The sequence below is a fragment of the Pelophylax lessonae genome, assembly GCF_965119305.1.
Source record: "Pelophylax lessonae genome assembly, chromosome: 4".
In the NCBI taxonomy this organism is placed as follows: Eukaryota; Metazoa; Chordata; class Amphibia; order Anura; family Ranidae; genus Pelophylax; species Pelophylax lessonae.
Genome location: NC_138771.1, coordinates 614,548,582 through 614,573,520, shown reverse-complemented (window position 1 = coordinate 614,573,520; position 24,939 = coordinate 614,548,582). Strand labels below are relative to the sequence as shown.

The 24,939-nt window shown below is 43.8% G+C and overlaps 1 protein-coding gene across 1 annotated transcript in view; it reads right to left on the bottom strand.

Moving 5' to 3' along the window:
• Nucleotides 1–24,939, bottom strand: part of LOC309553572 (venom factor-like) — a 159,151-nt gene that overhangs the window by 53,428 nt on the left and 80,784 nt on the right. Inside the window, exons 18-23 of the mRNA XM_082254844.1 lie at nt 24,117–24,228; nt 22,452–22,537; nt 21,301–21,440; nt 17,614–17,820; nt 9,939–10,005; nt 6,030–6,116 (exon numbers count right to left, since the gene is read on the bottom strand). Of these exons, the coding sequence (XP_082110970.1) occupies nt 6,030–6,116; nt 9,939–10,005; nt 17,614–17,820; nt 21,301–21,440; nt 22,452–22,537; nt 24,117–24,228 (699 nt within the window). The remainder of the gene's footprint in view (nt 1–6,029; nt 6,117–9,938; nt 10,006–17,613; nt 17,821–21,300; nt 21,441–22,451; nt 22,538–24,116; nt 24,229–24,939) is intronic.

Here is a 24,939-nt window from a genome sequence, read left to right as displayed (position 1 = left end):
CTGCTAACACTCCAGAACATTACTATTGAGTGCCTATCATTGCTATCACTACTCACGCCTGTCCTTTCAGTACATCACCTCTATACTATCGTATACAACCTATCACTCCAGGAACATCTTATCTGAGTGTCTGTATATTTGCATGGTGAGGCAGGCTGGGCCACAATGATGAGTCTGGAGAGTTGGATATGGTAATTCAACACATCTCTACACGACTACTGAGTGGAAATTCTGCAGCTGCAAATCCAGTTCACTAAACAAACGCCGGAGCGTTACACACAAGAACCCTAGGACCTACTGCTAGCCTCATCTGACCCTCACTGGGAGATATCTGCCTCCAACCAGCAAATCAATCCAGTGGCCAATAAATAAACATAAACTGCTTCCTCCAAGCTGTGAGATCAACATGTACCACAGCACTGGCTGTGCATGTAAGTCTTCCACGAGCTAAAGAGCTGAGCTGTGTATGTACAAAAAGGGGCCAATTTATATTGTAGAGTGGATGTTGCCAGAGATGTATAGTAACTAAGTAGAACTACTTCACTACTGTACTTAAGTACCAAAAGGCGGTATCTGTACTTTCCTAGAGTAGAATTTTTTTCTCCTACTTCCACTTTTACTTCACTACATTTTTTCAATGATTTCAATACTTCTACTCCAATATTTTTTTTTGTGCTGCATAGTTACTCGTTACAATTATAAAAATTACCACTGCCAGAACAGTAGATGGCAGGTTTCATGAAGCTCAAAACATGTGTATTATCAGCGCATACGAAAATAAATGCTACTGTATGTATAAATAAAAGCTGCATTTGATATAATAAAAAACAATATGATGTTCAAACTTTTGACTTCTTTCTTTAATAACTACATAACACAGTACTTGTACTTTTACTTTCAGTACTTGAGTAGCGATTTTTTTTTTCAAAACTACTGGTACTTTTACTTTCAGTACTTGAGTAGCAAAATTTAAAAAAAAACTACTTGCAATACTTAAGTACAAAAAATGTTGAATACTTTAGTACTTCTACTCCAGTCACTTTTTGATCGAGCACTTCCACTTCTACTCAAGTCACTTTTTGATCGAGCACTTGTACTTTTACTCAAGTACGGGTTTCGAGTACTTTATACAACTCTGGATGTTGCTATATACTTTGCTGTATTAAGGCCCGTACACACGATACAAAAATCAGAAGTAAAATTTTGTCTGACAAACGATCTGCCGATTTTCTGATCATTAGTATAGTGCTTTCCACAGCCGATTATGAATAATTTTCGGGCGACAAAAACTGGATGTGCAGGCAATAAAATTGTTATTGTTTGTAATTAGTACAGTTTTCGTCCGAAAAAAATCATAAGAGCAAGACTAGGCATGCTCGGAAACTAAGGAATGCATACAAAACGATTCAACACATGACATCACTTCTGGAGTTGAATTCTGTCGTACGGGAATTTTCGTATGAAAGTAACCTCTTCACTTTCCATATGAGACTAGCATGCAACAAAAAACAGGCGACAGATATTTCGATAATCTGATCGTGTGTACGAGGCTTTACTCAGTAGCGGAACTATCAGGGTCGCAGCGGTCGCGCTTGCGACCGGGCCCTGGAGTTCCGCCACCTGAGGGGGGGCCCGCCAGCCCCCGTTCTCTTACCGCGGCCGCGGCGTGAGGGGGCCCGTCTGTCCACCTGACTGTTCTGTCTAGTGGCTCCTCCTGTAACTGTCTGCCCTCCCCGATCGTTGTCCCGCACTGCGCGGGGGGGAGGGGGAGGTGTCTACAGCGGCCGGGATGCTAAGAGGAGGCTGGCTGGGCTAAGTCTTCTGAAAAGCAGTCTGCTGCTGCCTGCACAGTCCTCGGCCCTGCCGATCCTCCAATGAACACAGAAGGCTGTGATAACAATAGAGTGCAGAGGAGTTCTCCCCTCTGCGAAGAGACCACATGCTGCCTGTTAGAAGCGTGCCTGCCTGGCTGGAGTGGAGTTGCTGAGTGAGGGGGAATCGTCTGACTCTGACCAACTGTCTGATAATGTAAGTGAACTAACTTGTCTTGAAGAATGATGATTCCAAACTCCACCCTTGCTAGTTTGCTGCCTCTTAATGATCCCATGGCAGATGGCACAGAACAGATCTCATCCCCATTTACAACACAGGTGGGGGGGGGGGGGGTGTAGGGATGAGATCTGCAGTGGTGGGGGGATGGGATTAGTAAGACAGAGGTAGTGGTGGTCAGGGAGGATGACACCACATCCCACCCCTCCTCCACCCCCCCCCACCATCGCCCCCACTGATCCCTCTTCACCATCGCCCCTTCATCACCGCCATTGATCCCACCCCCCTCACCACAGCCATTGATCCCACTCCAACATCCACCCCCCCTCATCACCGCCACTGATCCAACCCCCCTCATCATCGCCGCCACTAATCTCACCCCCCTTCACCACCATCACCACCTCTGATCACACCCCCCTCCCCACCACTGATCACACCCCCCTCCCCGCCACTGATCACACCACCCTCCCCACCACCGCCGCCACTGATCATACCCCCCTCCCCGCCACCGCTGCCACTGATCACACCCCCCTCCCCACCATTGCCGCCACTGATCCCACCCCCTCACCACCATTGCCGCCATTAATCTCACCCCCCTTCACCACCATCACCACCTCCGTCACACCCCCCTCCCCGCCACCGCCGCCACTGATCACACCCCCTCCCCACCATTGCCGCAACTGATCCCACCCCCTCACCACCATTGCCGCCATTAATCTCACCCCCCTTCACCACCATCACCACCTCCGTCACACCCCCCTCCCCGCCACCGCCGCCACTGATCACACCCCCCTCCCCACCATTGCCGCCACTGATCCCACCCCCTCACCACCATTGTGCCACTAATCTCACCCCCCTTCACCACCATCACCACCTCTGATCACACCCCCCTCCCCACCATTGCCGCCACTGATCCCACCCCCCTCACCACCATTGCCGCCACTGTTTACTCCCCCCTCCCCACCATTGCCGCCACTGATCCCTTGCCTCTCCCCACCATTGCCACCACTGCTCCCACCCTCCTCACCACCATCGCCGTGGTGCACTATTACTGATCCCATTCCCCTCTTCACCAGCCCTGCTGCTGATCACATTCCCCCCTCTCCCCACCAGAACTATCATTGATCCCATTCGTCCTCTCCCAACCAGCACTGTCACTGATCCTATTACCCCTCTCTCCCCACCAGAACTATTACTGATGCCATTCCCCTTCTCCCCACCAGCCCTGCCACTGATCCCATTTCCCAGGTCAGATTTAAAAAAAAATTAAAAATTGTGTCAAAAACATGCTTTTTCGGGGGGGGGGGGGGGGGCCTTCATGATTTCTTGCATCGGGGCCCTGAGAAATCTAGTTACGCCTCTGGCTTTACTCAACACTGCGGCCTGCATTTTACAGTCTATTTAAAATGCAGGCCCTGTTATTAAGCCTGGGGTTCCTCATGGAGTTCTTAACACTGCAGAGAGAACTCTGTCATTGGACGAGAGATGGTCGCGGGACTTTAACAGGCCATGTGACGAGGCTCTCCTCTTGGCTTTTTTTTTAACACATTGCATTCATTTTTCATCTTTCAACTCCTGAAGCTAACAGGAGCAAAATGCATATTTGTAAAGCCTTTTTAAATAGACCCCAAAGGGCAAAACGCCAAGCAACCACAGTTTAGGCAATGTGTCCTCAGACCAATAGAGAATCCAAAAACCCCCCCCTTTCCATAGATGGCTACAGAACAGGCCATGTAATATAATCAGTGTCTACTAATGTATTCATCCTGCAATATTCAGTATTATGAAGCACAATTAGTAAACAAAAGTGGCATTGGTATTTGGTGGGTTGTTAGGTTACAAAATCTAGTAATAACAGTATAAGGACAGCAAGCGGCTACTAACTATAAGCTATCGTTTTTAAAGGGGAAAATAGGATTCTTTAAACAGTGTTTTACATATAGCAGCTTTGATAGGGGCCAAATTGTAATGGCTAGATGACTTGTAACTCTAAAACTGCAGCTCTTGTAGCATGTCCCTGGGCTGCAGTGGTCAGGATCTATCAAAAGTGGTCCAAGGAAGCAAAACTGGCAAATTGGCGACAGGGTCATGGACAGCCAAGGCGCTTTGATGCATGTGGGGAGCGAAGGCTGGCTGATAGAAAGGTGTCAGAACACACAGTGCATTGCAGTCTTTATGAATAGGCTGTGCAGCCGCAGACTGGTCAGGATGCCTATACTGATCAGTGTCCACAGCCAAAAGTGCATGTCATGAGCACGTGGACATCAGAACCAGACCACGGAGCAATGGAAGAAGGTGGCCTGGCCTGATGAATTAACCACTTGCCGACTGCCGCACGACTATTTACGTCGGCAGTCAGCCCCTCACAGGCAGAGCGACGTAGGGATACATCGCTAGCCTGTAAGGGTGTGGGGAGCGAGTGCATGCCACCGGAGGCGCGCTCCCGCTCGGTCACGGACCCCCCCCTGCGCATGTGCCCGGCAGGACCCGATGTCCGCCGGGCACTTGCGATCGTCTGTGCCAGCGGGAAAAGGCAGGCGGCTAGTGTAAAGAATGATGATCAAATGAATGATGATCAAACGGTTCTACTATGTAGGACCGTTGATCACTGTTCTTACACACACAGCCACAGCCAATCACAGTTAGAAGCACGCCCCTAGGACACACTTAACCCCTCCCTCTCCAATACAGTTAACTCCTTTACTGCCAGTGTATTTTTACAGTAACAGTGCATATGTATAGCACTGATTACTGTAGTAATGTCACTGGTATCCCCAAAAGTGTCAAAAATGTCAGTCAAGGATCCGATCTGTCCACCCTAATGTCGCAGTCCCGCAAAAAAAAATCGCAGATCGCCCCCATTACTCGTTAAAAAAAAAATCTTTCCATTTGTTAGTAAACGCAATAACTTTTGCGCAAACCAATCAAAATATGCTTTTTGCGATTTATTTTACCAAACATATGGTAAAAAAAAAAATTGGCCTAAAATGTTAAAAAATTTTGATTTTTACATTTTTTTGGGGGGGAATTTCATATAAAAAAAATGTGAAAAATATTGTTATTTTTGCAAAATTGACGCTCTTTTTTTGTTTATAGCGCATGATCAAAAAATCACACAGGTGATCAAATACCACCAAAAGAAAGCTCCGTTTGTGGGAAAAAATTAGTTTAGGTACAGCGTCGCACGACCGCGCAATTGTCCGTTAAAGTCACGCAGTGCCGAATCGCAAAATAGGCCCTGGTCAGGAAGGGGGTAAAATCTTCCGGGGCTTAAGTGGTTAAGTTTACTTTTACAACATATGGATGGCCAGGTGCGTGTGCGTTGCTTACCTAGGGAAGAGATGGCACCAGGATGTAGGATGAGAAGAACACAAGCCAGCGGGGGCTTAAAGGATCCTCTACTGACAGCTTGCCTTCAGATGTCTAATGAAGTGCATGCCCCGATGGGTCAAGTCTGTTTTGGTGGCACAAGTATGACCTACTCAATATTAGGTAGGGGGTCATTAGGTTATGACCGATTGGTATATATTATTTTTCAGTCTGCCCACACCCTGGGGAAAAAGTTCTGAGGGCATGTCTTTATCATTGACATACTTGCCAACATATATGTACCAGTCCATGGAACAGTATCACTTCCACCCACAGCCCTCACCAAAGACTAACACCTTCCAGACAGGCCGACCCAGATCACATCCAATTTCTGGGGTGCCTTTTCAGGTGCCCTGTCCCTAATTTCAGGGCGGTTAAAAGATTGCACTGTAATATTCTCATTTATTACCATTCTATGAGTAAATACACATGCTTAGTAACTCAAATAAGGGTGATGGTGTGATCTCAGGATGCAGCCTAAGGTACAGCATCATTGGGATAAAGCAATTAGATGTCCCAGCAAATCTGGGACAGTTTGTATCTATGCAATAAGAAACGAGCTGGTAGAAGCTACCTCTGTAAGATTTTAATATTGCTTCTCTAACACTTACCTTGGACAGTTACAATGGTCTCAATTTGTGTATTGGGAACAACATTTTTTGCATCCACTGTTTTGACCAACTCCTCCTGTACTCCAGCTGCAAAATGAAATATTATAAATATGAAATATTAACAGAACAACATAAACCAATTAATTCTTTCACTGCCTGAGCTTTTTTTATTTATTTATTTATTTTATTTATTTTTTTTGCACACATAAAAAAAGCACATTTTAGGCCTGAAAATTGCCTAAAACCTCAAAATATATATATTTTTTCTTCTGAAAGCAGAGACCCCATAGAATAAAATGGTGAAAGTGGCTATTTTTTTATATCCCATGATAATTGTGCTACTGTTTAACAAATCTATATTTTCAAAAGACACGCTCAAATGTATTTTACCACATACAAATACACAACATTGCCCATTTTTAAAAAAATAAAATACAAAAGATGTGGTTCTGTTTAGTAAATAGATACCAAATACAGTATGTCAAGCGTCAAAACTACTGTACCTGAAATTGCCTATAGGGGAAATTTTAAAAGCTTAGTGAAAGATGAAAGATGGCACTAGAATTTTTTTTATTATTCTAAACATATTTACCTTTTTTAACTTAACTTTATTATTGTCCTAAGGGGGCTGATAACCATCCAATGGGGGGGGGGGGGGGGGATTTACTAAAACAGGAGCACTCAGAATCTGGTACAGCAGTGCATAGTAACCAATCAGCTTCTAACTTCAGCTTGTTCAATGAAGTTTTAACAATAAAACCTAGAAATTGATTGGTTACTATGCACAATGCACGGGATTCTGTGTGCACCAGTTGCATAGTGCAGGTGACAGGTTTTCTTTGACCCTCTGATGTCACTTCTTCATTCTGTTAAAGCTGATCAGCTTCTTCCCTGGCCAAAGCAGATGGAGTTCGGCAGCTCTGAACCCATAAGTGCTCAGAGCTGAGCACTTCCAGCCAGGTTTATACTACCTAAGGGAGATCAGTGAATGTATGTTCATTGATTTCCTGACACTCTCTGTCTTGACACTCACCCAGGAGGGGCAGGGCAGCCAGGGATTTGTGGCAGGGGGTTTGATGCAGTGGGGGGAACATTCCTAGAAATCTAGAAGTGGTTAACTCTACTAGATTGTCAACAGCCTGCAGAGAAAAGGAGAACAAACTCCTGGCTATTATAGCTGCCAGCAGTTTGTCTAAATGTCGGTGCTGCCACTAATCTTAATGCATTCTATGCAAAGCCTTCAGCCCCACTTATACTTAGCTGAGCCCCATCTTAATCTAGCATTGTTTCACGAGAGCCTCGGCTGCCTGGGACTCTCCCTCCTTATTGGCTGAGACAGCAGTGGGCGCCATTGGCTGCTGTCAATCAAAGTCAGTAAGCCAATGAGGTTAAAGGGGGGTGGAGCAAACCATGGCTCCGTGTCTTAATGGACCATGGCTCCGTGTCTGAATGGACCATGGCTCCGTGTCTGAATGGACCATGGCTCCGTGTCTGAATGGACACACAGAGCAGCAGCTCGGGTGCCCCCTTAGCAAGCTGCTTGCTGTGGGGACACTCAGGAGGAAAGAGGGGCCAGGAGCGCCGGCGAGGGACCCGAGAAGAGGAGGAGTTGGACTGCTCTGTGCAAAACCAACTGCACAGAGGAGGTAAGTATAACATGTTTGTTATTTTTAAACAAAAAAAACCCAGACTTTAATACCACTTTTAGTCCCGGTTCACACTGAGGCAACCTGTGAGGCGACCTGGTCGCCGTAGGTCGCCTCCCATAGGGAAGCTGCGGACCCATTCTAATAGGAGCGTCAGAAGTCGCTCCGACTTAGAAAAAGGGTCCGGAGCTTCTTTGGGGCGACCAGGAGGCGACCGCCATAGACTTCAATGTTATGAAGTCCGTGGCGGCCGCTCCGAGGTCGCGGCGCGCTGCTCGCACCGTGACCTCAGAGGTCGCGGTGCGAAGTAGCGTCGCTCGTATGTGAACGGGCACTAAGACAATGCCAGCAAAGGAGAAAAAAATCTGCTCACCCTTTGTTTTTACAACAACAATAGTAATAATTGTTTTATGTTAGCACTGAATATTTGTCGACTTACAAATCTAGGCACCCGCTCCCCCCCAAAAAAATGACATGCCAAATGTGGCACGTCAGGGGTCGGGAGCACTTAAAGCGGAAGTTCCACTTCTGGGTGGAAATCCGCTTTAAGATAAAAAGCCTTCTGTGTGCAACAGCCCCCCTCAGCTCCCCTAATACTTAACATAGGTTCCGCTCTGTCACTGATGACGGGCACTGTGGGCACTGATGGTGGGCACTTAGTGTGTTTTATTTACCTTGTGTAATCAGGGCACTGGTGATCAGTGCCCTGATTACATTCCTGTGTGTCCCCGACGGCTGATCGGCTCTGCTCCTTCCTCACACTGCAGTCTCTGTGTGAGGAAGAGCGCTGGCGATGAGAGATGATCTCATATGTTTACATATGAGATCATCTCTCATTGCATGGGCCGATCACTTGGTAAATGGCCGCTGTGATTGGCGATTTACCACGATCTGTGATTGGCTGTGTCCAAGGGACACGGCCGACACAGATTTTCCCCGATGCGCGCTCGCGGGAGCGCGCGGGGAGCCTGTCTCTGGGAGGCCGTTTAAAGACGGCCTCCCGGAAATTAGAGTCCGTGCTGTATCCGTACTTCGGCTATAGCGCGGATGTGAAGAAGTTAATAAGTGCAGAAAAAAACGTGTTGATCCTGGCAGAAATTTAGTGAGCTGATAACTTCCTAGTGCTCTCTGCCTGTGCTGACTGTTATTTAGCACGGTTTTAAATTCCTCCTGTAGACCACAGAACACCGCCCCCCTAATTTATGGAGATGAGTTGAGGGGAAGGTGTCCTGTAGCCTTTACACACTTCCTGGCCTAGGGGGATGACATCATTGTAACCCTAAGAAACCTACATTTCTTGAATTTACGGTTGCATATAGATTGTTCAAGGGTCCATATACAATAAGGCTCCATTTCCACTAGTGCGACTTGTCATGTGACTTTGGACACAAAGTCGCATGACAAGTCACAGCCCATTGATTTCAGTGGCACCCATTCCAATCTATGCGACTTAAAATTGCAGCGACTTTGAAAAGGTGCCTGCACTACTTTGATGCGACTTTTGATGCGACTTTGAGTCAGAGAGTGTAAAGTCAGTTTAAAATTTAACTCAGAGTTGTGTGTTACAGCCATGCATGGTAATGCATGTTATATGCATTACTTGCCTTGTGTTGCCATTCATTTTGAATGGCACTCCAACATACAATGCACTTGGACTGTAGCACACTGCAATTCATGGTAGTCTGTTGCAATACAAAAAAGGCGTCATGTAAAATGTTACCATGTTAGGGTGTGTTGGCAGCCCTTTCATTTTTCACTGCAACCACGAAAACATCAGCCAGGTTTTTGTCTTTTGATGTCCGCTTTTTTCTTTCACTTCCTTTGACTTGAAGTCAAATGATCCAGTGGGGTTGACTTACTAAAGGCAAATAGAATGTGCACTTTGCAAAGTGCAGTTGCTCTAGGGCTTAATAAATGAGGTAAGGCTTCACTTTGCAAAGAATACCCAATCACGTGGAAGGAAAATTTAAAAAACAGCATTTTTGCTTGCACATGATTGGATGATGGAAGCCAGCAGAGCTTCTGCTCACTTACTAAGCTCTGGAGCAACTTCTTTTGTAGAGTGCAACTGCACTTTGCAAAGTGCGCAGTCTTTTTGCCTTTGGTAAATCAACTCCATTAGTTCTCTCTAAAGTGCAAACATGAAAAGACAATGGGCGATTTAATTCTAATAGTATCCAGTATTCAGTAGACATCCTGTACAATAACTGGCAATTAAACACAGAGGTAACATATGTTATTCAAAGAATAAACATTTACAGACCTCTTCCTCTTCCCTCGGGATCTAAAACAACATTTGTTAAGGTCTGCACAACCCGTTTTCCTTCCGGCTGAAACAAAACACAATTATAAAACATGAATCTTTATCTTTCAAAATGTAAAGTGTATTCAAACTCCAATAATGAACTTCTCTTATTTGCTCGTTTTGGTCTGCTAAATATACCATTGAAAGAGTTTTGTTGTGTCTGTTTGTGTAAAAAATACCCCTTGATTTTGCTAGAAATCTTGTGAGCTGATAACTTTCTATGTTCTCTGACTGTGTGCAAGGAGGTGTTACACAGTTACATAGTTTGTGAGGTTGAAAAAAGACATCAGTCCATCCAGTTCAACCTATGATGTGTGTGTGTTTGCTGTTAACCATACATTGTATACCCCTGTATGTTGTGGTCTTTAAGGTGCCCATCTAATAGTCTTTTGAAACTATCAATGCTCCCTGCTGATACCACTGCTTGTGGAAGAGAATTCCACATCCCCACTGCTCTGACAGTAAAGTACCCCTTACGTATTTTTAGCTTAAACCGTTTTTCCTCAAGTTTTAGTGAGTGGCCACGTGTCTTATTGTAGCTCCTTTCTCTGAATAGTTTGTTCCTTATGCTAGGGTCGCCAGTACAGTATTTGTACATGGATATCATATCCCCCCTCAATCGTCTCTTCTCCAGAGAGAATAAGTTCAGTGCTTGTAGTCTTTCCTCATAGCTGATGTCCTCCATTCCCCTTATTATTTTTGTTGCCCTTCTCTGGACTCTCTCCAGTTGCAGCACATCCTTCCTGAGGACCGGTGCCCAGAACTGGACAGCATACTCCAGATGTGGCCGGACCAGAGTCTTATAGAGAGGGAGAATAATCTCTTTATTTCTGGAGTGAATCCCCTTTTTTATACATCCCAGTATTCTGTTGGCTTTGCTTGCAGTGGCTTGGCATTGCATGCCACTGCCAAGCCTGTTGTCTACCAGTACCCCCAGGTCCTTTTCCATCCTAGACTCACCCAGAGGTTTCCCCCCCAGAGAGTAGCTTGCTTTCGCATTACTGATGCCCAGGTGCATTATTTTACATTCTTCAACATTAACCACTTTACCACCAAGTTTAAGGGCTCTTTCACACAGGCGATCCGATCAGATCCGCCTGTCAGTTTTTTAGGCGGATCTGATCGGATCCTCCATGCAGCTCTATGGGGCAGCGGATGTCAGCGAAGACACCTCCACTGACACCCGCTGCCATCCGCATCCGATCCTGTGCTTGAAATCTGGACGGATGGAAACCCTATTTTTCCATCCGTTCAGTAATCGGATCGGATCGGATCTGATGAGAGCGGACAAGCGGTCCGCTCTCATCCGATCCCCAATAGAGGGCAGCGGGGGCTAAGACACCTCCCTCTCCGCTCTGCAAGCGGAGACGGAGCTGTCATCCGCCCGGCTCAGCGGGGATCGCGGATCGATCCCCGCTGAGCAACACGGATCCGCCTACGAAGCGGACCGTGTGAAAGAGCCCTAAATCAATATTTTTTGCTAGAAAACTACTCAAAACCCCCAAACATTATATATATTTTTTTAGCAAAGATTCTGGAGAATAAAATGTCGGTCATTGCAAAATTTTTTGTCACGCTGTATTTGCGCAGCGGTCTTTAAAACGCCATTTTTTTGGAAAAAATTTAAAAAATCACATTTCACTGCATTTAAAAAATACTAAACAGTAAAGTTAGCCCATTTTTTTTTGTATATTGTGAAAGATGATGTCACGTCGAGTAAATAGATACCCAACATGTTACAGTTTAACATGGGATGGCGACAAACTACGGTCAATAGACATCTCAATCTGCGACGCTTTAAATTTATTTAACGGTTACCAGTTTAGAGTTAGAGTGTAGCTCTTTTTTTTGAATTATTGCCCACGCTCTGGCAATCGCGGCGATACCTCACATGTGTGGTTTGAACAGCGATTTCATTCGCGGCTCGACTTGCGTATACGTTTTTGTTTGTGCGCGAGCTAACGGTGATGGGGGCGGCTACATTTTTTTTTCCTATTTATTTTTTCTTTATTTTTAACTTTATTACAGGTTTTTTAAAAAAAAAAAAAAATCTGATCACTTTTATTGCTGTCACAAGCAATGTAAACATCCCTTGTGACACCAATATGTAGTGACAGGTACACTTTATGGAGGGATCGAGGGTCGGTGGGACGGGAGCCCCGAGCAAAGCCTCAGAAGGCGGCGGGAGGGGGGGGACGTCCCCTCCCGCCCCCCCGGGTAAGGATCGAGCGGCTCCCGAGCCGCATCGGTCGTTACCGACGGAAAGCCGACCATCGGCTTCAAACCACGGTACCGGGATGATGCCTCTAGCTAGAGGCATCATCCCGGTATAACCCCGCAAAGTCAGCCGACGTAGGTCTACGTGGCTAGACGTTAAAGCGGAGTTCCACCCAAAAGTGGAACTTCCGCTTTAGGGAGTCCTGACCCCCCGACATGCCACATTTGGCATGTCATTTTTTGGGGGGGGGAGCGGGTACCTAGTTTTGACAGGTACCCGCTCCCACTTCCGCTCGGAGCGCCGCGGCGCCCTGAGCGGAAGTTCTCCTCTCCCCCTCCCTCCCTGCAATCTTCTGGGACACGTCAGAGGTCCCAGAAGATTGCCGGCCAATCACGGCGCGCAGCGCGACTCGCGCAGCGCGACTCACGCATGCGCAGTGGGTACCTGGCTGTGAAGCCGCAAACTGTAACAGCCGGGTGCCCACAGCAGTGATGCCGGCGCCGAGGGAGAGGATCGAGGCTTCCGGCGGCCGCATCGCTGGACCGTTGGACAGGTGAGTAAATGGCTGGAACTCCGCTTTAAGTCGTTAAACCTCATCTGCCATGTAGTTGCCCACCCCATTATTTTGTTCAGATTCTCTTGTAAGGTTTCCACATCCTGCATAGAAGATATTGGCATGCTTAGTTTTAATATCGTCCGCAAATACTGAGATTGTGCTGGATATCCCCTCCTCTAGATCATTTATGAATAAGTTAAACAGGATTGGCCCCAGGACAGAACCTTGGGGGACCCCACTTTCCACACCCGCCCAATCCGAATACTCCCCATTTATCACCACCCTCTGAACTCTCCCCTGGAGCCAGTTCTCTATCCAGGTACTACCTTCCTCAGTTTGAACAGTAAGCGTTTGCGGGGAACGGTGTCAAAGGCCTTTGCAAAGTCTAGATACACCACATCCACAGGCTTACCTTTATCTAGGTGGCAGCTCACTTCATCGTAGAAGGTTAATAGATTGGTTTGGCAACAACGATTTTTCATGAATCCATGCTGATTACTACTAATAATACCATTTTCAGTACTAAAGTCTTGTATGTGGTCCCTTAACATTCCCTCCAAAATCTTGCAGACTACTGATGTTAGGCTGACCGGCCTATAGTTACCCGGGATATATCTCGGCCCTTTTTTAAATATTGGTACCACGTTGGCTTTTTTCCAATCAGCACCATACCCGTCTGTAGACTATCCTTAAAGATCAAGAATAATGGTCTGGCAATCACCTGGCTGAGCTCTTTAAGAACCCTCGGGTGCAAGCCATCCGGTCCCGGTGATTTAATTATGTTAAGTTTCTCTAGTTTAGTTCTAAGTCTATCCTCTGTTAGCCATGGCGGTACTTCCTGAGGTTTATTATTTAGATTAGCCTTACCAGTTGGGTTAGTGTAGCTCCCCGATTATTCTGTGAAGACTGAAGAGAAGAAATTATTTAACACTTCCGCCTTTTCTCTGTCCTCTGTGGCCATATTCCCTTTGTCGTCTTTTATGGGGCCAATGTGTTCTGGCCTCGCATGTGTTCTGGCCTCGCTTTCTTACCGTTTATATACTTAAAGAATTTTTTGGGGTTCTTTTTACTCTCTTCCACTGTATGTCTCTCGTGTTCTATTTTAGCCGCCTTGATTTCTTCTTTACATTTCTTATTACACTCTTTGTAATGCTTGTATGCAGCCAATGACCCCTCAGTCTTGTATTTTTTTAAGGCCTTTTCTTTAGTATTAATATGCATTTTTATGTTGGAGTTTAGCCACCCAGGGTTTAGTTTTGCTCTTTTAAATTTGTTTCCCTTTGGAATGCACTGGCCAATCCCTTTGTTTAGTATGCTCTTGAAGCACTCCCATTTTTCCTCCGTGTTCTTTGTTGCCAGGGTTCTATCCCATTTGATATTTTCTAGCAGAGAGTGCAGTTTGGGGAAATTGGCTCTTTTGAAATTCAGTGTTCTTATATTACCCTTGTGTTTCCTATTACTATGATTAATACTGAAACTAATTGACCTATGGTCACTGTCTCCTAAGTTGCCCCGTATTTCTATATCCTTGATCAGGTCTGTATTGTTGGTAATCAGTAGGTGAAGTACTGCAATGTTTCTTGTCGGTGCGTTCACCATCTGACCCATAAAATTGTCCTGCAGAACATTTAGGAACTGCCGAGCCTTGGCTGAGTGTGCGGTCCCTTCTGCCCAGTCTATATCTGGATAATTAAAGTCCCCCATTATAATGACATTACCCCTCCTTGCTGCCAATCCTATCTGTAAAAGGAGGACCGCCTCCCCTTCCCCATAGTGCCTTCCCTTTTAAGTTCAACCCATAGGGATTCTGCCTCGTCCATAGCTCCATTATTAATATCATCCCTCCTATTTACCTGTACACTGTTCTTAACGTACAGACATACCCCTCCCCTTTTTTACCTTCTCTATCCCTGCGATAAAGGGAATACCCCTGAATGGTCGCCATGGTGTTATGGAGATGAAGAGGAAGGAGGGGTTATGGAGATGAGGAGGGGTTACAGAGAAGCGGAGGGGTTACGGAGATGAGGAGGGGTTATGGAGATGAGGAAGTGTAACGGAGATGAGAATGGATTACAGAGATGAGGTGGGGATATGGAGATGAGGAGGGGTTATAGAGATAAGGTGCGGTTATAGAGATAAGGAGGGGTTACAGAGATGAGGAAGGTGGATGAGAATGGTTTACAGAGATGAGGAGGGGTTACGGATTTAAGGAGGGGTTACAGAGGGGTTACAGAGAAGAGGAGGGATTACAGAGAAGAGAAGGGGTTATGGAGATGAGGAGAGGTTATAGAGGTGAGGAGGGGTTATGGAGATGAGGAGGGGTTACTGAGATGAGGAGGGGTTACTGAGATGAGGAGGGGTTATGGAGATGAGGAGGGGTTACTGAGATGAGGAGGGGTTATGGAGATGAAAAGGGGTTATAGAGATGAGGAGGGGTAAGGAGATGAGGGTGGGTTATGGAGGTAAGGAGGAGTTCTGGATTTGAGAAGGGATTGTGTAGATGAGGAGGGAGAAGTAGATGAAGAAGGGTTATGGAGATCAGGAGGAGGGAAGTGATAAGGAGGAGTTATGAAGATGAGGAGGGGTTATGGGGATGAGGAGAGGGGAGGGGAGAAGAAGAAGGGGGGTCATGGGGATGAGGTGATGGGAGGAGATGAGGAGGGGGAGGGGATAAAGAATGAATGTAGAGATGAGGAGAATGGAAACAATGAGGAGAAGATGAACAGAGGTTATGGAAATGAGGTGATGGGAGGAATGAGGAGGGGTTATGGAGATGAGGAGGGGAAGGAGACCAAGAGGGGGTGGAAATGAGGTTATGGAGATGGGGAGGAGAGAAGAGATGGGATTATGGCAATGATGAGAGAGGAGGGGAGGGATATAAGTAAGGGGGAGTAGATGAGGAGGGGTGGGGGAAGTTAAGCAGGGGGAGGAGATGGGGAGGGGCTATAGAGATGAGGAAGAGGAAGAAGAGGAGGAGGGATAGGGGAAAGATGAGGGAGGTTATAGTGATGGGGAGGGGGGAGGAGATAAGGGGAGTTCTGTGTTCCTTGTAATTTATCAAAAGGTAAATGGGAAGAGCTGACACCACATGCTTTGGAAATCAGAGCTGTGTTATCAAACCAAAGAGGAAGGTAGAATCATACAATATTTCTGACAAATCAGCACAATTTTTTTTATGTAGCTTTATGTAATGGGTAGAGTTTTGAAAAAGAAATATACGTAGATATATGACATAGATAAGGAATAAAGGAATATGTGATGGAATAAGTATCTCCATAAAGTTAGTAAATCCATTAACCACTTGCCGACCAGTCACGTTGACTGTACTGCGGCAAAGTGGCTCGATTCCGTCCAGAGACGTATACCTACGTCTCTGGACTCCTCCCCCTGTAGGCGGCGCTCGCGCGCCGCCGGAGGCGCGCTCCCGCTGTTTTCAGTCACAACGGGAGTCGGGCCAGGGGAGGAGCGGTGGCGATCGCCGCTGCTCTTCCCCGATCGCCGGGGAATCGAGTTTGGAGATCCACCCGCTTGTGTAAACAGAGCGGGCGGATCTCCTAAGTGACAGGCAGGGACAGATAGCATGGTTCAGCATAGCTGAACATGCGATCTGTCCCCGTGTCACTCAGTCACCTCCCCCCACACATGTCAGTAAGCACCAGGCATACATTAACCCCTCCCTCTCCAATAAAATTAACCCCTTCCCTGCCAGTGTCATTTTTACAGTAACAGTGCATATTTATAGCACTGATTACTGTAGAAATGTCACTGGTACCCCCAAAAGTGTCAAAAATGTCAGTCAAGGGTCAGATCTGTCCGCCGCAATGTCGCAGTCCCGCAAAAAAAATCGCAGATAGCCGCCATTACTCGTTAAAAAAAAACCACCAAAAATGACAGAAATCTTTCCCTTAGTTAGTAAACGCAATAACTTTTGCGCTAACCAATCAAAATACACTTATTGTGATTTTTTTTTACCAAACATAGGTAGCAGAAAACAAATTGGCCAAAAATGTAAAAAAATTTAGATTTTTACATTTTTTTTTTGGGGGGGGGGGAATTTCATATAAAAAAATGTTAAAAATATTGTTATTTTTTCAAAATAAACGCTCTTTTTTTGTTTATAGCGCAAAAAGTAAAAATCGCACAGGTGATCAAATACCACCAAAAGAAAGCTCTGTTTGTGGGGAAAAAAAGGATGTAAATTTCGCTTGGGTACGACGTCGCACAACCACGCAATTGTCAGTTAAATTCGCACAGTGCCGAATCGCATAAAGTGGCCTGGACGTAAGACAGCAAAATCCTCCGGTGGTAAAGTGGTTAAGATATATTTGGGATGATAATTTAATAAATGGAAAAAAGGTTATATTTTAGTTTCATGTGGATTAGATGCACAGAGTAGTTAAGCTCATCTCTTCCACAATAGTGTTGAGTTTTTCTTCATTTGCAGCATATTAACAGGATAAAATATGGGGAAATATCCATGTATTGCAGAGATGTATGAAATATATGTGTGTTCCCGTTGAAGAAATGTTCAATCACATAATGTCTCCCCCAAAAGAGAACAACAAGAGAAGGGCGCAACGACCTTGTGCATTACCACTTAAAAGTTTATTAAAATCAAAGAAGGGTAGCGCACAATATACTCACAAACGTAGCATATGGACAAGCATATAGGAAATGGGCACAGCTCGCTTCCAGGACACTTCTCTACTGCTGGATAGCGTGATGGCGTCCTCAAAACCTGATGTGGCTTACACGTTTCGAGGGAGGACCCTCTTCCTCAGAGCCAAAATCACCACAAAAGAGACCCAGACAGTAATAAAAACCTGACAGAGGGTCTAACATAATCTGTTTGTACTTACCACGACCTTCAGCTTCTTCTTCACACCATCTGAGACAGCCTGTCCAGCCGCCTTCACTTCAATGTCGTGATAGCCCAAAGTCAGAGGAACAATGATAAAGGGTATGGCCAGAGACGAGGCAGACTTTACAGTCACAAATTGGCGATATTTACTCTTGGCAGTGGAGAGACTGCAGAATTCTTCATTGTAGGTCCACTCCACACGTACCTAAACCAGACAAATATATGTATAAAAACAAAAAGCACATGAAGTTAAAGCTAAAGTTAAATTTGCTTATATAATATGCCTTCCCAGCTGCCCCCCAACCCGACCCAACCCAACCCAACTCTTCACATTATTGAAAAAAAACAAGGTAATGCCCCTATGTGTTTCTGAGCCCCCACAATTGGAAGGCCTGAAATCCCATAAATGAAAGGGGCTGGCCAGGGACAGTCAGGCTGGGGAGGAAAGAGCTAGATGATGATAGGTGTCGTCTAGCCAGGAAATGAGGCAAGCTCTATCTGATTTGCTGCAGCTTCTAGTGCCCATTGTGAGAAGTTCACAGCGTGCAGTGAAATCATAGTAAGCCATTTTAGTACAGGAGAAAAACCTGTGCAACTGTGCAAGAAGAAAGGAAAGGCTGGCATAGAACTTTAACATGACCTTCAGGAACCACTATGCACATTTTCTTGTTAGTAAGTTTATAAAAATATAGGGGTCTATTTTTAAATAAAACTTTGCTGTGCAAGTGTCTGAAGTACTCACACAGCCATCCCAAATAATTCCCATAATCTGCCTAATATGTGTATTTCATATCATTGTCAGCGCCATCTAGCGCCAATAATGTGGTATTTTCCTGATTGAGATATTTCCGAAAATACCACTTTATGGCCACTAGGTGGAGCTGCCGATCATAGGAAATAAACATATTAGGCAAATTTGGGGATTTTTTGTGGTGGCTGTGCAAATCCTTGAGACGTTCAAACAGCATTTTTTTATTATAAAGAGACCCCTATATGTTTATAAATTTACAAACTTTAAAAGAATGGGCACAGTAGTTCCTAGAAGTCATGTTGAAGCTGATCTCCAGCCCACTCTTGAGTCTTGCACAGTTGTACAGGCTGATGGTGGATGAAACATTTGCTCATTGCATTTTCTTTTAATAAATACGCCCCATAGTGTATGCAAAACCTAACAATGACCCCGTGTGGTCTGTTTAATATACCATAAATTCTCCACCAGAATTGATATCTTCATACCGATCTCACTATGACCATCTATGTATTCCTCTACCACCTTCACCTCTTGGGTCTCTATGGCATTCATTTATTTTGTGGTTACACACTTGGATACTGTTCCCGCTTTCACTATTTCCCAGCTTGCTCCATTCACTTTATATTCACACTTTCACTTGAATTTTTTGGATTGGTTTCCACCTATCCTCACAACCTATTCACTTATGTGATCCTATTTTTGGTTTTTGGTGTTGGTGTTTGATTATATTTTTGGTTGTTACTCACCAATAATCAATCAATTCTTTCTCCTTTTATCACTGTGGTGAATTTCCTCCCTCTCTGCTGCCCTTTACTCTTCACACAACTCATTGCCCCCCCTTTCCTTTTTTATGGATACAGGGTCATCGGACCTTATATTCTGGATCCTTCCCTCTCATCCACCAGTTTTGGCTATACCATCAGCTACCCCCTAGCCGTGTCATCTGGACATTACAGGGGATACATACAAGTGTATAGATATCTTTGGTAAGTTCCCTTTCTCCTTTTTAGGAGCTCTTATATATTTTTTATTCTTTGAGAGAACCTATGGTGATGCTGTATTGATATACTCTCTGCAGCTTTTCCTTCCCTATCCAGCTTTATACAAATACCCATTTATATCAATCAATATTTTTCTATACCATTATTCCCTTGTCTCACCTTAGAATATACCACTTGATATCACCTTGATTGGACCCCTGTTTGGTTGGGACTGCTCCCATGTCCGCCGTGGGGGTATCTACCCTATTTGCGATCCCCAGTCTGTCCACCTGCTTTTAGAATTGGCTCCATACAGGTGGGTTGTAATAATTGTTGGCGCTCACCCCTGTGACCCTCACATTCTCTAACAGTCTGTACTTATGATGTAATGTTTTGATATCTATGCATATTGATTTTGTCTCTTTTATTATTTGTAGTAGCAATTGTCGATATCCCTATATCCACGTTTTTCGCCCCTGAAGAAGCGGTCACCCGCGAAACATGTTGGGTATGGGCTAATATATAGGCACTCACGTCCAATACATCATATATTACCTACCAGTTACATCATCTTTGGTTTAGGCCTGTATTGGGCTGAGTGGCCTAGACCACCCCCTTGTGGATAATATGCTCTCATGAGCTCTTTCATGCTACTTTTTGATTTATTAAGTTGGCTTGAGAAAGCCAACTTACTGAAATCCTATTTAAACTTCTTCTTCTTCTTCTTCTTATTTTTCTGGCCGCAAAATTTTTGGACACTAACTCCTCCTAGACCGTTCAAGCTACATACTCCAAACTCGGGTCAGACCTTCATACTGTTCTGACTCGGTGTGCTATATCTTTTCAGACTGGTTTGAGTTACGGTTTTCTTAAAAATTAATATTAAAAATCATAAAAATGCCCATAGACTTTCATTGACAGGATGTTCAGATGACCCAAGCTCCAAATCCCATTAGACTCAATCAACATGCTAGTAACTTTGATAATCATGCTAGCGACATGGCTAGTCACTTGCTAATTATGCTAGCGACATGCTAGCAACATGATAATCATGCTAGAAACATGCTAGTCACATGCTAATCATGCTAGCAACATGTTAGCCGCATGATAATCATGTTAGAAACATGCTAGAGAAATGCTAGTAACTTGCTAATCATGCTAGCGACATGGCTAGTCACTTGCTAATTATGCTAGTGACATGCTAGATACCTTGCTAATCATGCTAAGTACATGCTAGTCACTTGCTAATCATGCTAGCAACTTTGCTAATCATACTAATGATGGTAGTCACTTGCTTGTAATGCTAGCAATATGTTTTAAACTTCTTAAACTTTTAAATCTTTTTAAACTTTTTAAACTTTTCACATTTTCAAACTTTTCAAACTTTCTAAACTTTCTAAACTTTTCAAACTTTCTGGTCAGGCTTTCTCAAGGCAACTTAAAGTTTGTCTCGACAAACTTTTTTTTCTAGTTGTCAATTGTTTCTGTATTTGTATTCATTATCTGTGTTTGCTAACACGATAATTTTTATTGCACACATTTTTGTTCTAAATAAAATCTGTTTAATTTTACATATTATTGTTGTTATTGGTGTCGATGACGGTATCCCTTTAAAAGTCCTCCTGCCCCCCTCCTCTCCCTCCTTCTATTCTATTTGGGACGTGGATACCTTTATCCCTAGTGATATTTATATTTCCCAATTTGGAGACTGTCCCCTTTTTTTCATACAACGTAATTTATTCAGTTAATAATAAATCAGACAGACCCCTGCACTACATAGTTCATGGCGGATTGGATATGGCACAATAAGATTGTATAGTGTATGGTCAACCTATCTTTAAAATTGCAATAATAAAATCATAATAATAATATTATGTTTTACTACACAGTTTACTAGTTACCAGTGAATTATTTTGCTTGCAAGAAATGTGTACTAGTAAACTGATTCACTTACTTTGAGATCACTGTTGCCATAGTTGTAGAGAATAGCTCTTATCTCAACTTGTTCATTCCTTATCACAGCATATGGAAGTCGGAGATCAATGAAGAAGGACAGCTGGACCTGGATATCATGTGGCTTGGACACGCAGATTCCTGCCAATGAAAACACAGAAAAGCAAACATGAAAAATCGTCATATTATAGAAGTGCATAATAAATGGTATCACACTATGTTGGCTTCCTGTCTCCTATACCCCCCCTACTGAGACATACATTTAAAAATCCTGCATCGGAGATTATTGCTGGAGAGAGCATTTTTAACCCTTTGAAGCCCTAAAAGTGAGACCTAAGTCCAAAATCCCTGGAGAAATAGAGAGGAAGGAGGAAAAGAATGGTATCCCATCCACATATTGTAAAAACACCTGCAGGGTCTGTGTGACCCACATCCTTCTGGTGAGCATATATTTTAACAGCACTATGCCCGCAGGACCGCACGTTGGGATATCCAATATCTGATGCACTACTGAAGAATTGATTATTCACCATGGGAATCACTATATGGACTAATAAGCCCAATTGGGGCACACTTTGCACATTTGAAACCACAAAAAATTGAATTGATTGCTCTTAGTCACTTTAATACACACCAGCACAGATCACTTTATGTCACTATTATCTCACGATTGAATAATAGTTTATGAATATTTTTGACCCAGCACTGCACTCATATGTGTTATTGGTTCTTATTTATATATAATTTTAGTACATTAAGCACAATATAAAGCACTGGCACTATCAGTCATAATTCATTTATATTTATAAAGTTTTATAAATAATATTACTTTGAGCACTGGCACTTTATCACTAAATATCACTTTATATATTCAATTGTGATTATTTATTGTTATTATTTTAATGTGAGCTTATTGACTGTACCTCATCTAAAAATAAGTGTTTTGGTTTACAATACACACCTTATATTTTATCAGCGCCCTACATTTGTTATTATACAGCCGATGTTACCATTGGTACTAGCTAGACAGTTTGTGATGTCGGGGTGACAGCTTTAGAGGATGGAAGCAGTTTTTTGTTTTACATCTTCAATACTATTTTCAAAAATTGCAATAGCGCTTAAACGTCCTTTATATGGGATATAAAAACTTACCTTTGTTTTCAGACAAACTCACAGCCAAAACCTCCCATGTAGTGATTGAATCTTTTAAGAAGAGACTGAGACTCTTGGATGAAATCCTGTTTTAGAAGAAATATTTGTTTAGAACATTTTTTTGTCCCCTTACAATGGGGAAATATAACAGAACAAAGCCTAAAAAGTGGAAAAACCCAACAATACCATTATTAATTTTTCATACTGGCAATGTTATCAGCTTTGTGAACTACAAAACACACTCCCCCCCCCCCCCACACCCCATCAGGTTATGGAGACGAGGTGTTTTGTAGCCCTAACACATTTTCATGATAGAATAAAACCATAGAAGGAGCCTAATGAAGCAAATCAGCTCTTAGAGTTGGTGGCTGCCTTTTTTCTTTTTGTGATCCTGGTTGTAATAAACACCATTTCATATGGCGGCAGCACTTACTCACCCAACTGTATCAACGAGGGGGGGGGGGGAGTTGTCACCCCAGAAGAGGAATGGTATTAAGACTACAGAACATCTTCCTCTCCTTGCTTCTTTATAACAAGTGGGAGGTGGTTCTGTAGTCCACCAAGAGAATTGGGCAGCACTTGTAATGCTGATAGCACAGACTGAGGGCTGCTCTCAGCATATAGAAGAAAAGGGCACATGACACGGTGGGTTGGAAGGGTAGCAAAGGGGTTAAGAATGGGTGAGGACTAATTTAAGAATATGACTTAAGGAGGTTATAACCTAGGGAAACAAACAGTGAGGGGAGCAATCTCGCCCACCTTCCCACCGCCTTGGTATTAGTGTAGTTATGGCTTGGCTATGATTAGAAGTGTAGACCTTTAGTGAATTGAGGTATGGGAAAAGGATTGGGGACTTGTGGGGAATGTTGTAATTTTGTCACATTATTGATGGTGCCAAAAAAGTAAAATTGTTGGAAATTGTTTGCTTTGTGTTGGTGTTTGGATGGTTTCCGTTTTTACTGTGAATAAATCTCACTTAAAGCGTTTACAGTCTGGTCCAAGTTTCCTGAGTGCAGCCATGAAGATCTGGCCATCTCTGGTGCTGCTGATTCCTGACATAACACTGGAGCACAAAGACACAAAAAGGGAGGGCCTAAGTAACCTCCCAGCAGCCAGCATCAGGTGGAAACTGATTGGATGAACATTGTTTTTTTATTGTGTTACTTGCTTTGACTACACACTTTTAATCACATAGTTTTTGAAATATTGTGTTTAGGAAATATATGTTATTTTTATAACTTTTTTGTTTCACATTGGAAAGCGCACCATTACACCCAAACATCTGAGTAATGGGGTATGCTGGTTGCTGGGAGACAACCGCTGGTGGACACACAACCTTCCACCCAGAAAACCACACTGCCACCAGCAGGTGATCAAGGTCCTGACACCCTGAGTGCTTAACAAGGTCTTCAAACCATCCCCCTTAAAGGGACCACAAACCAATAGCATCCTGCACACCACATTGGGTAGCACTATCCAGGACCTGTTCTCAGATACTGTATAGAAAAAGACTTTTAAGGAAATAAGAAAAGTTCATTATTAGGGTTTACTTTAACCTTTTACTTGCTAACATATTAAATGCAAATACAAGTCAATGCTTTACTAATTGCGTAAAACCATTTGATATAACAGCCTTATGAATATATTCCAAGGCCCTACACTCACCCATTAGCATCTGGTGCTTCATTCATTGTCTCTATCTTCCAGAAAAAGCTTTCTACGAATTCTGTCCTGGAGATTATGTCAGCATCATCAATGTAATCAAGGTCCGCATCGCCTGAAAAAAAAAAAGTGATTTTACAACAATTATTTTAAGTTATATATTATAGAAATTAATGATCCTACTGTCTGGTGCAAGGTCTAGAAATATCTAAAGTGAGTCTACTAGGACCAGCATCAACAACATATTGATGTCACTACCCCTGGCACAAAGAGAAGCACCACAACCACAGCATGTAAGCACTTCCATCCACTGCCTACTGCAGCATAAGGGGGACGGTTGGGGAGTATTTTTACTGCAACCCCAACTGCACATCTAAATAAGGTCTTACTCATCTGATAGGCAGCAATTGCTCATTGCTTAAGGAACCCCTAGCAACCCCAGAAGGAACCCTAGCTGAGAAAGGCTCACATATTGTATATCAGCTCATTGTATTTTAACTGATAATAGCAGTGCCGATATTAGGAACACCCACAGAAGCCACCTCTCCCCCTCTGTTGCTTATTTGCACAGGCCTAGAGTGCCTAATGGTAAATCCAGCCTTCAATGAAAAAAAGCCAGGAGGTCCAGTTCAGGCCTTGGCTGTTACAAACAGGACCAGAGATATCTGCTTGTTAAGGTCATAGACAGTGATATAGTCCCAGTGAAGGATTAAATACTGCTTCACTTTATCCAGAATAGTGAAAAAAGTAAATACTGTATATATTAAGTTCAACAACCTAATTTCATAGTATTTTTCCTACATTTTAAATCGTTTATATATGTTTC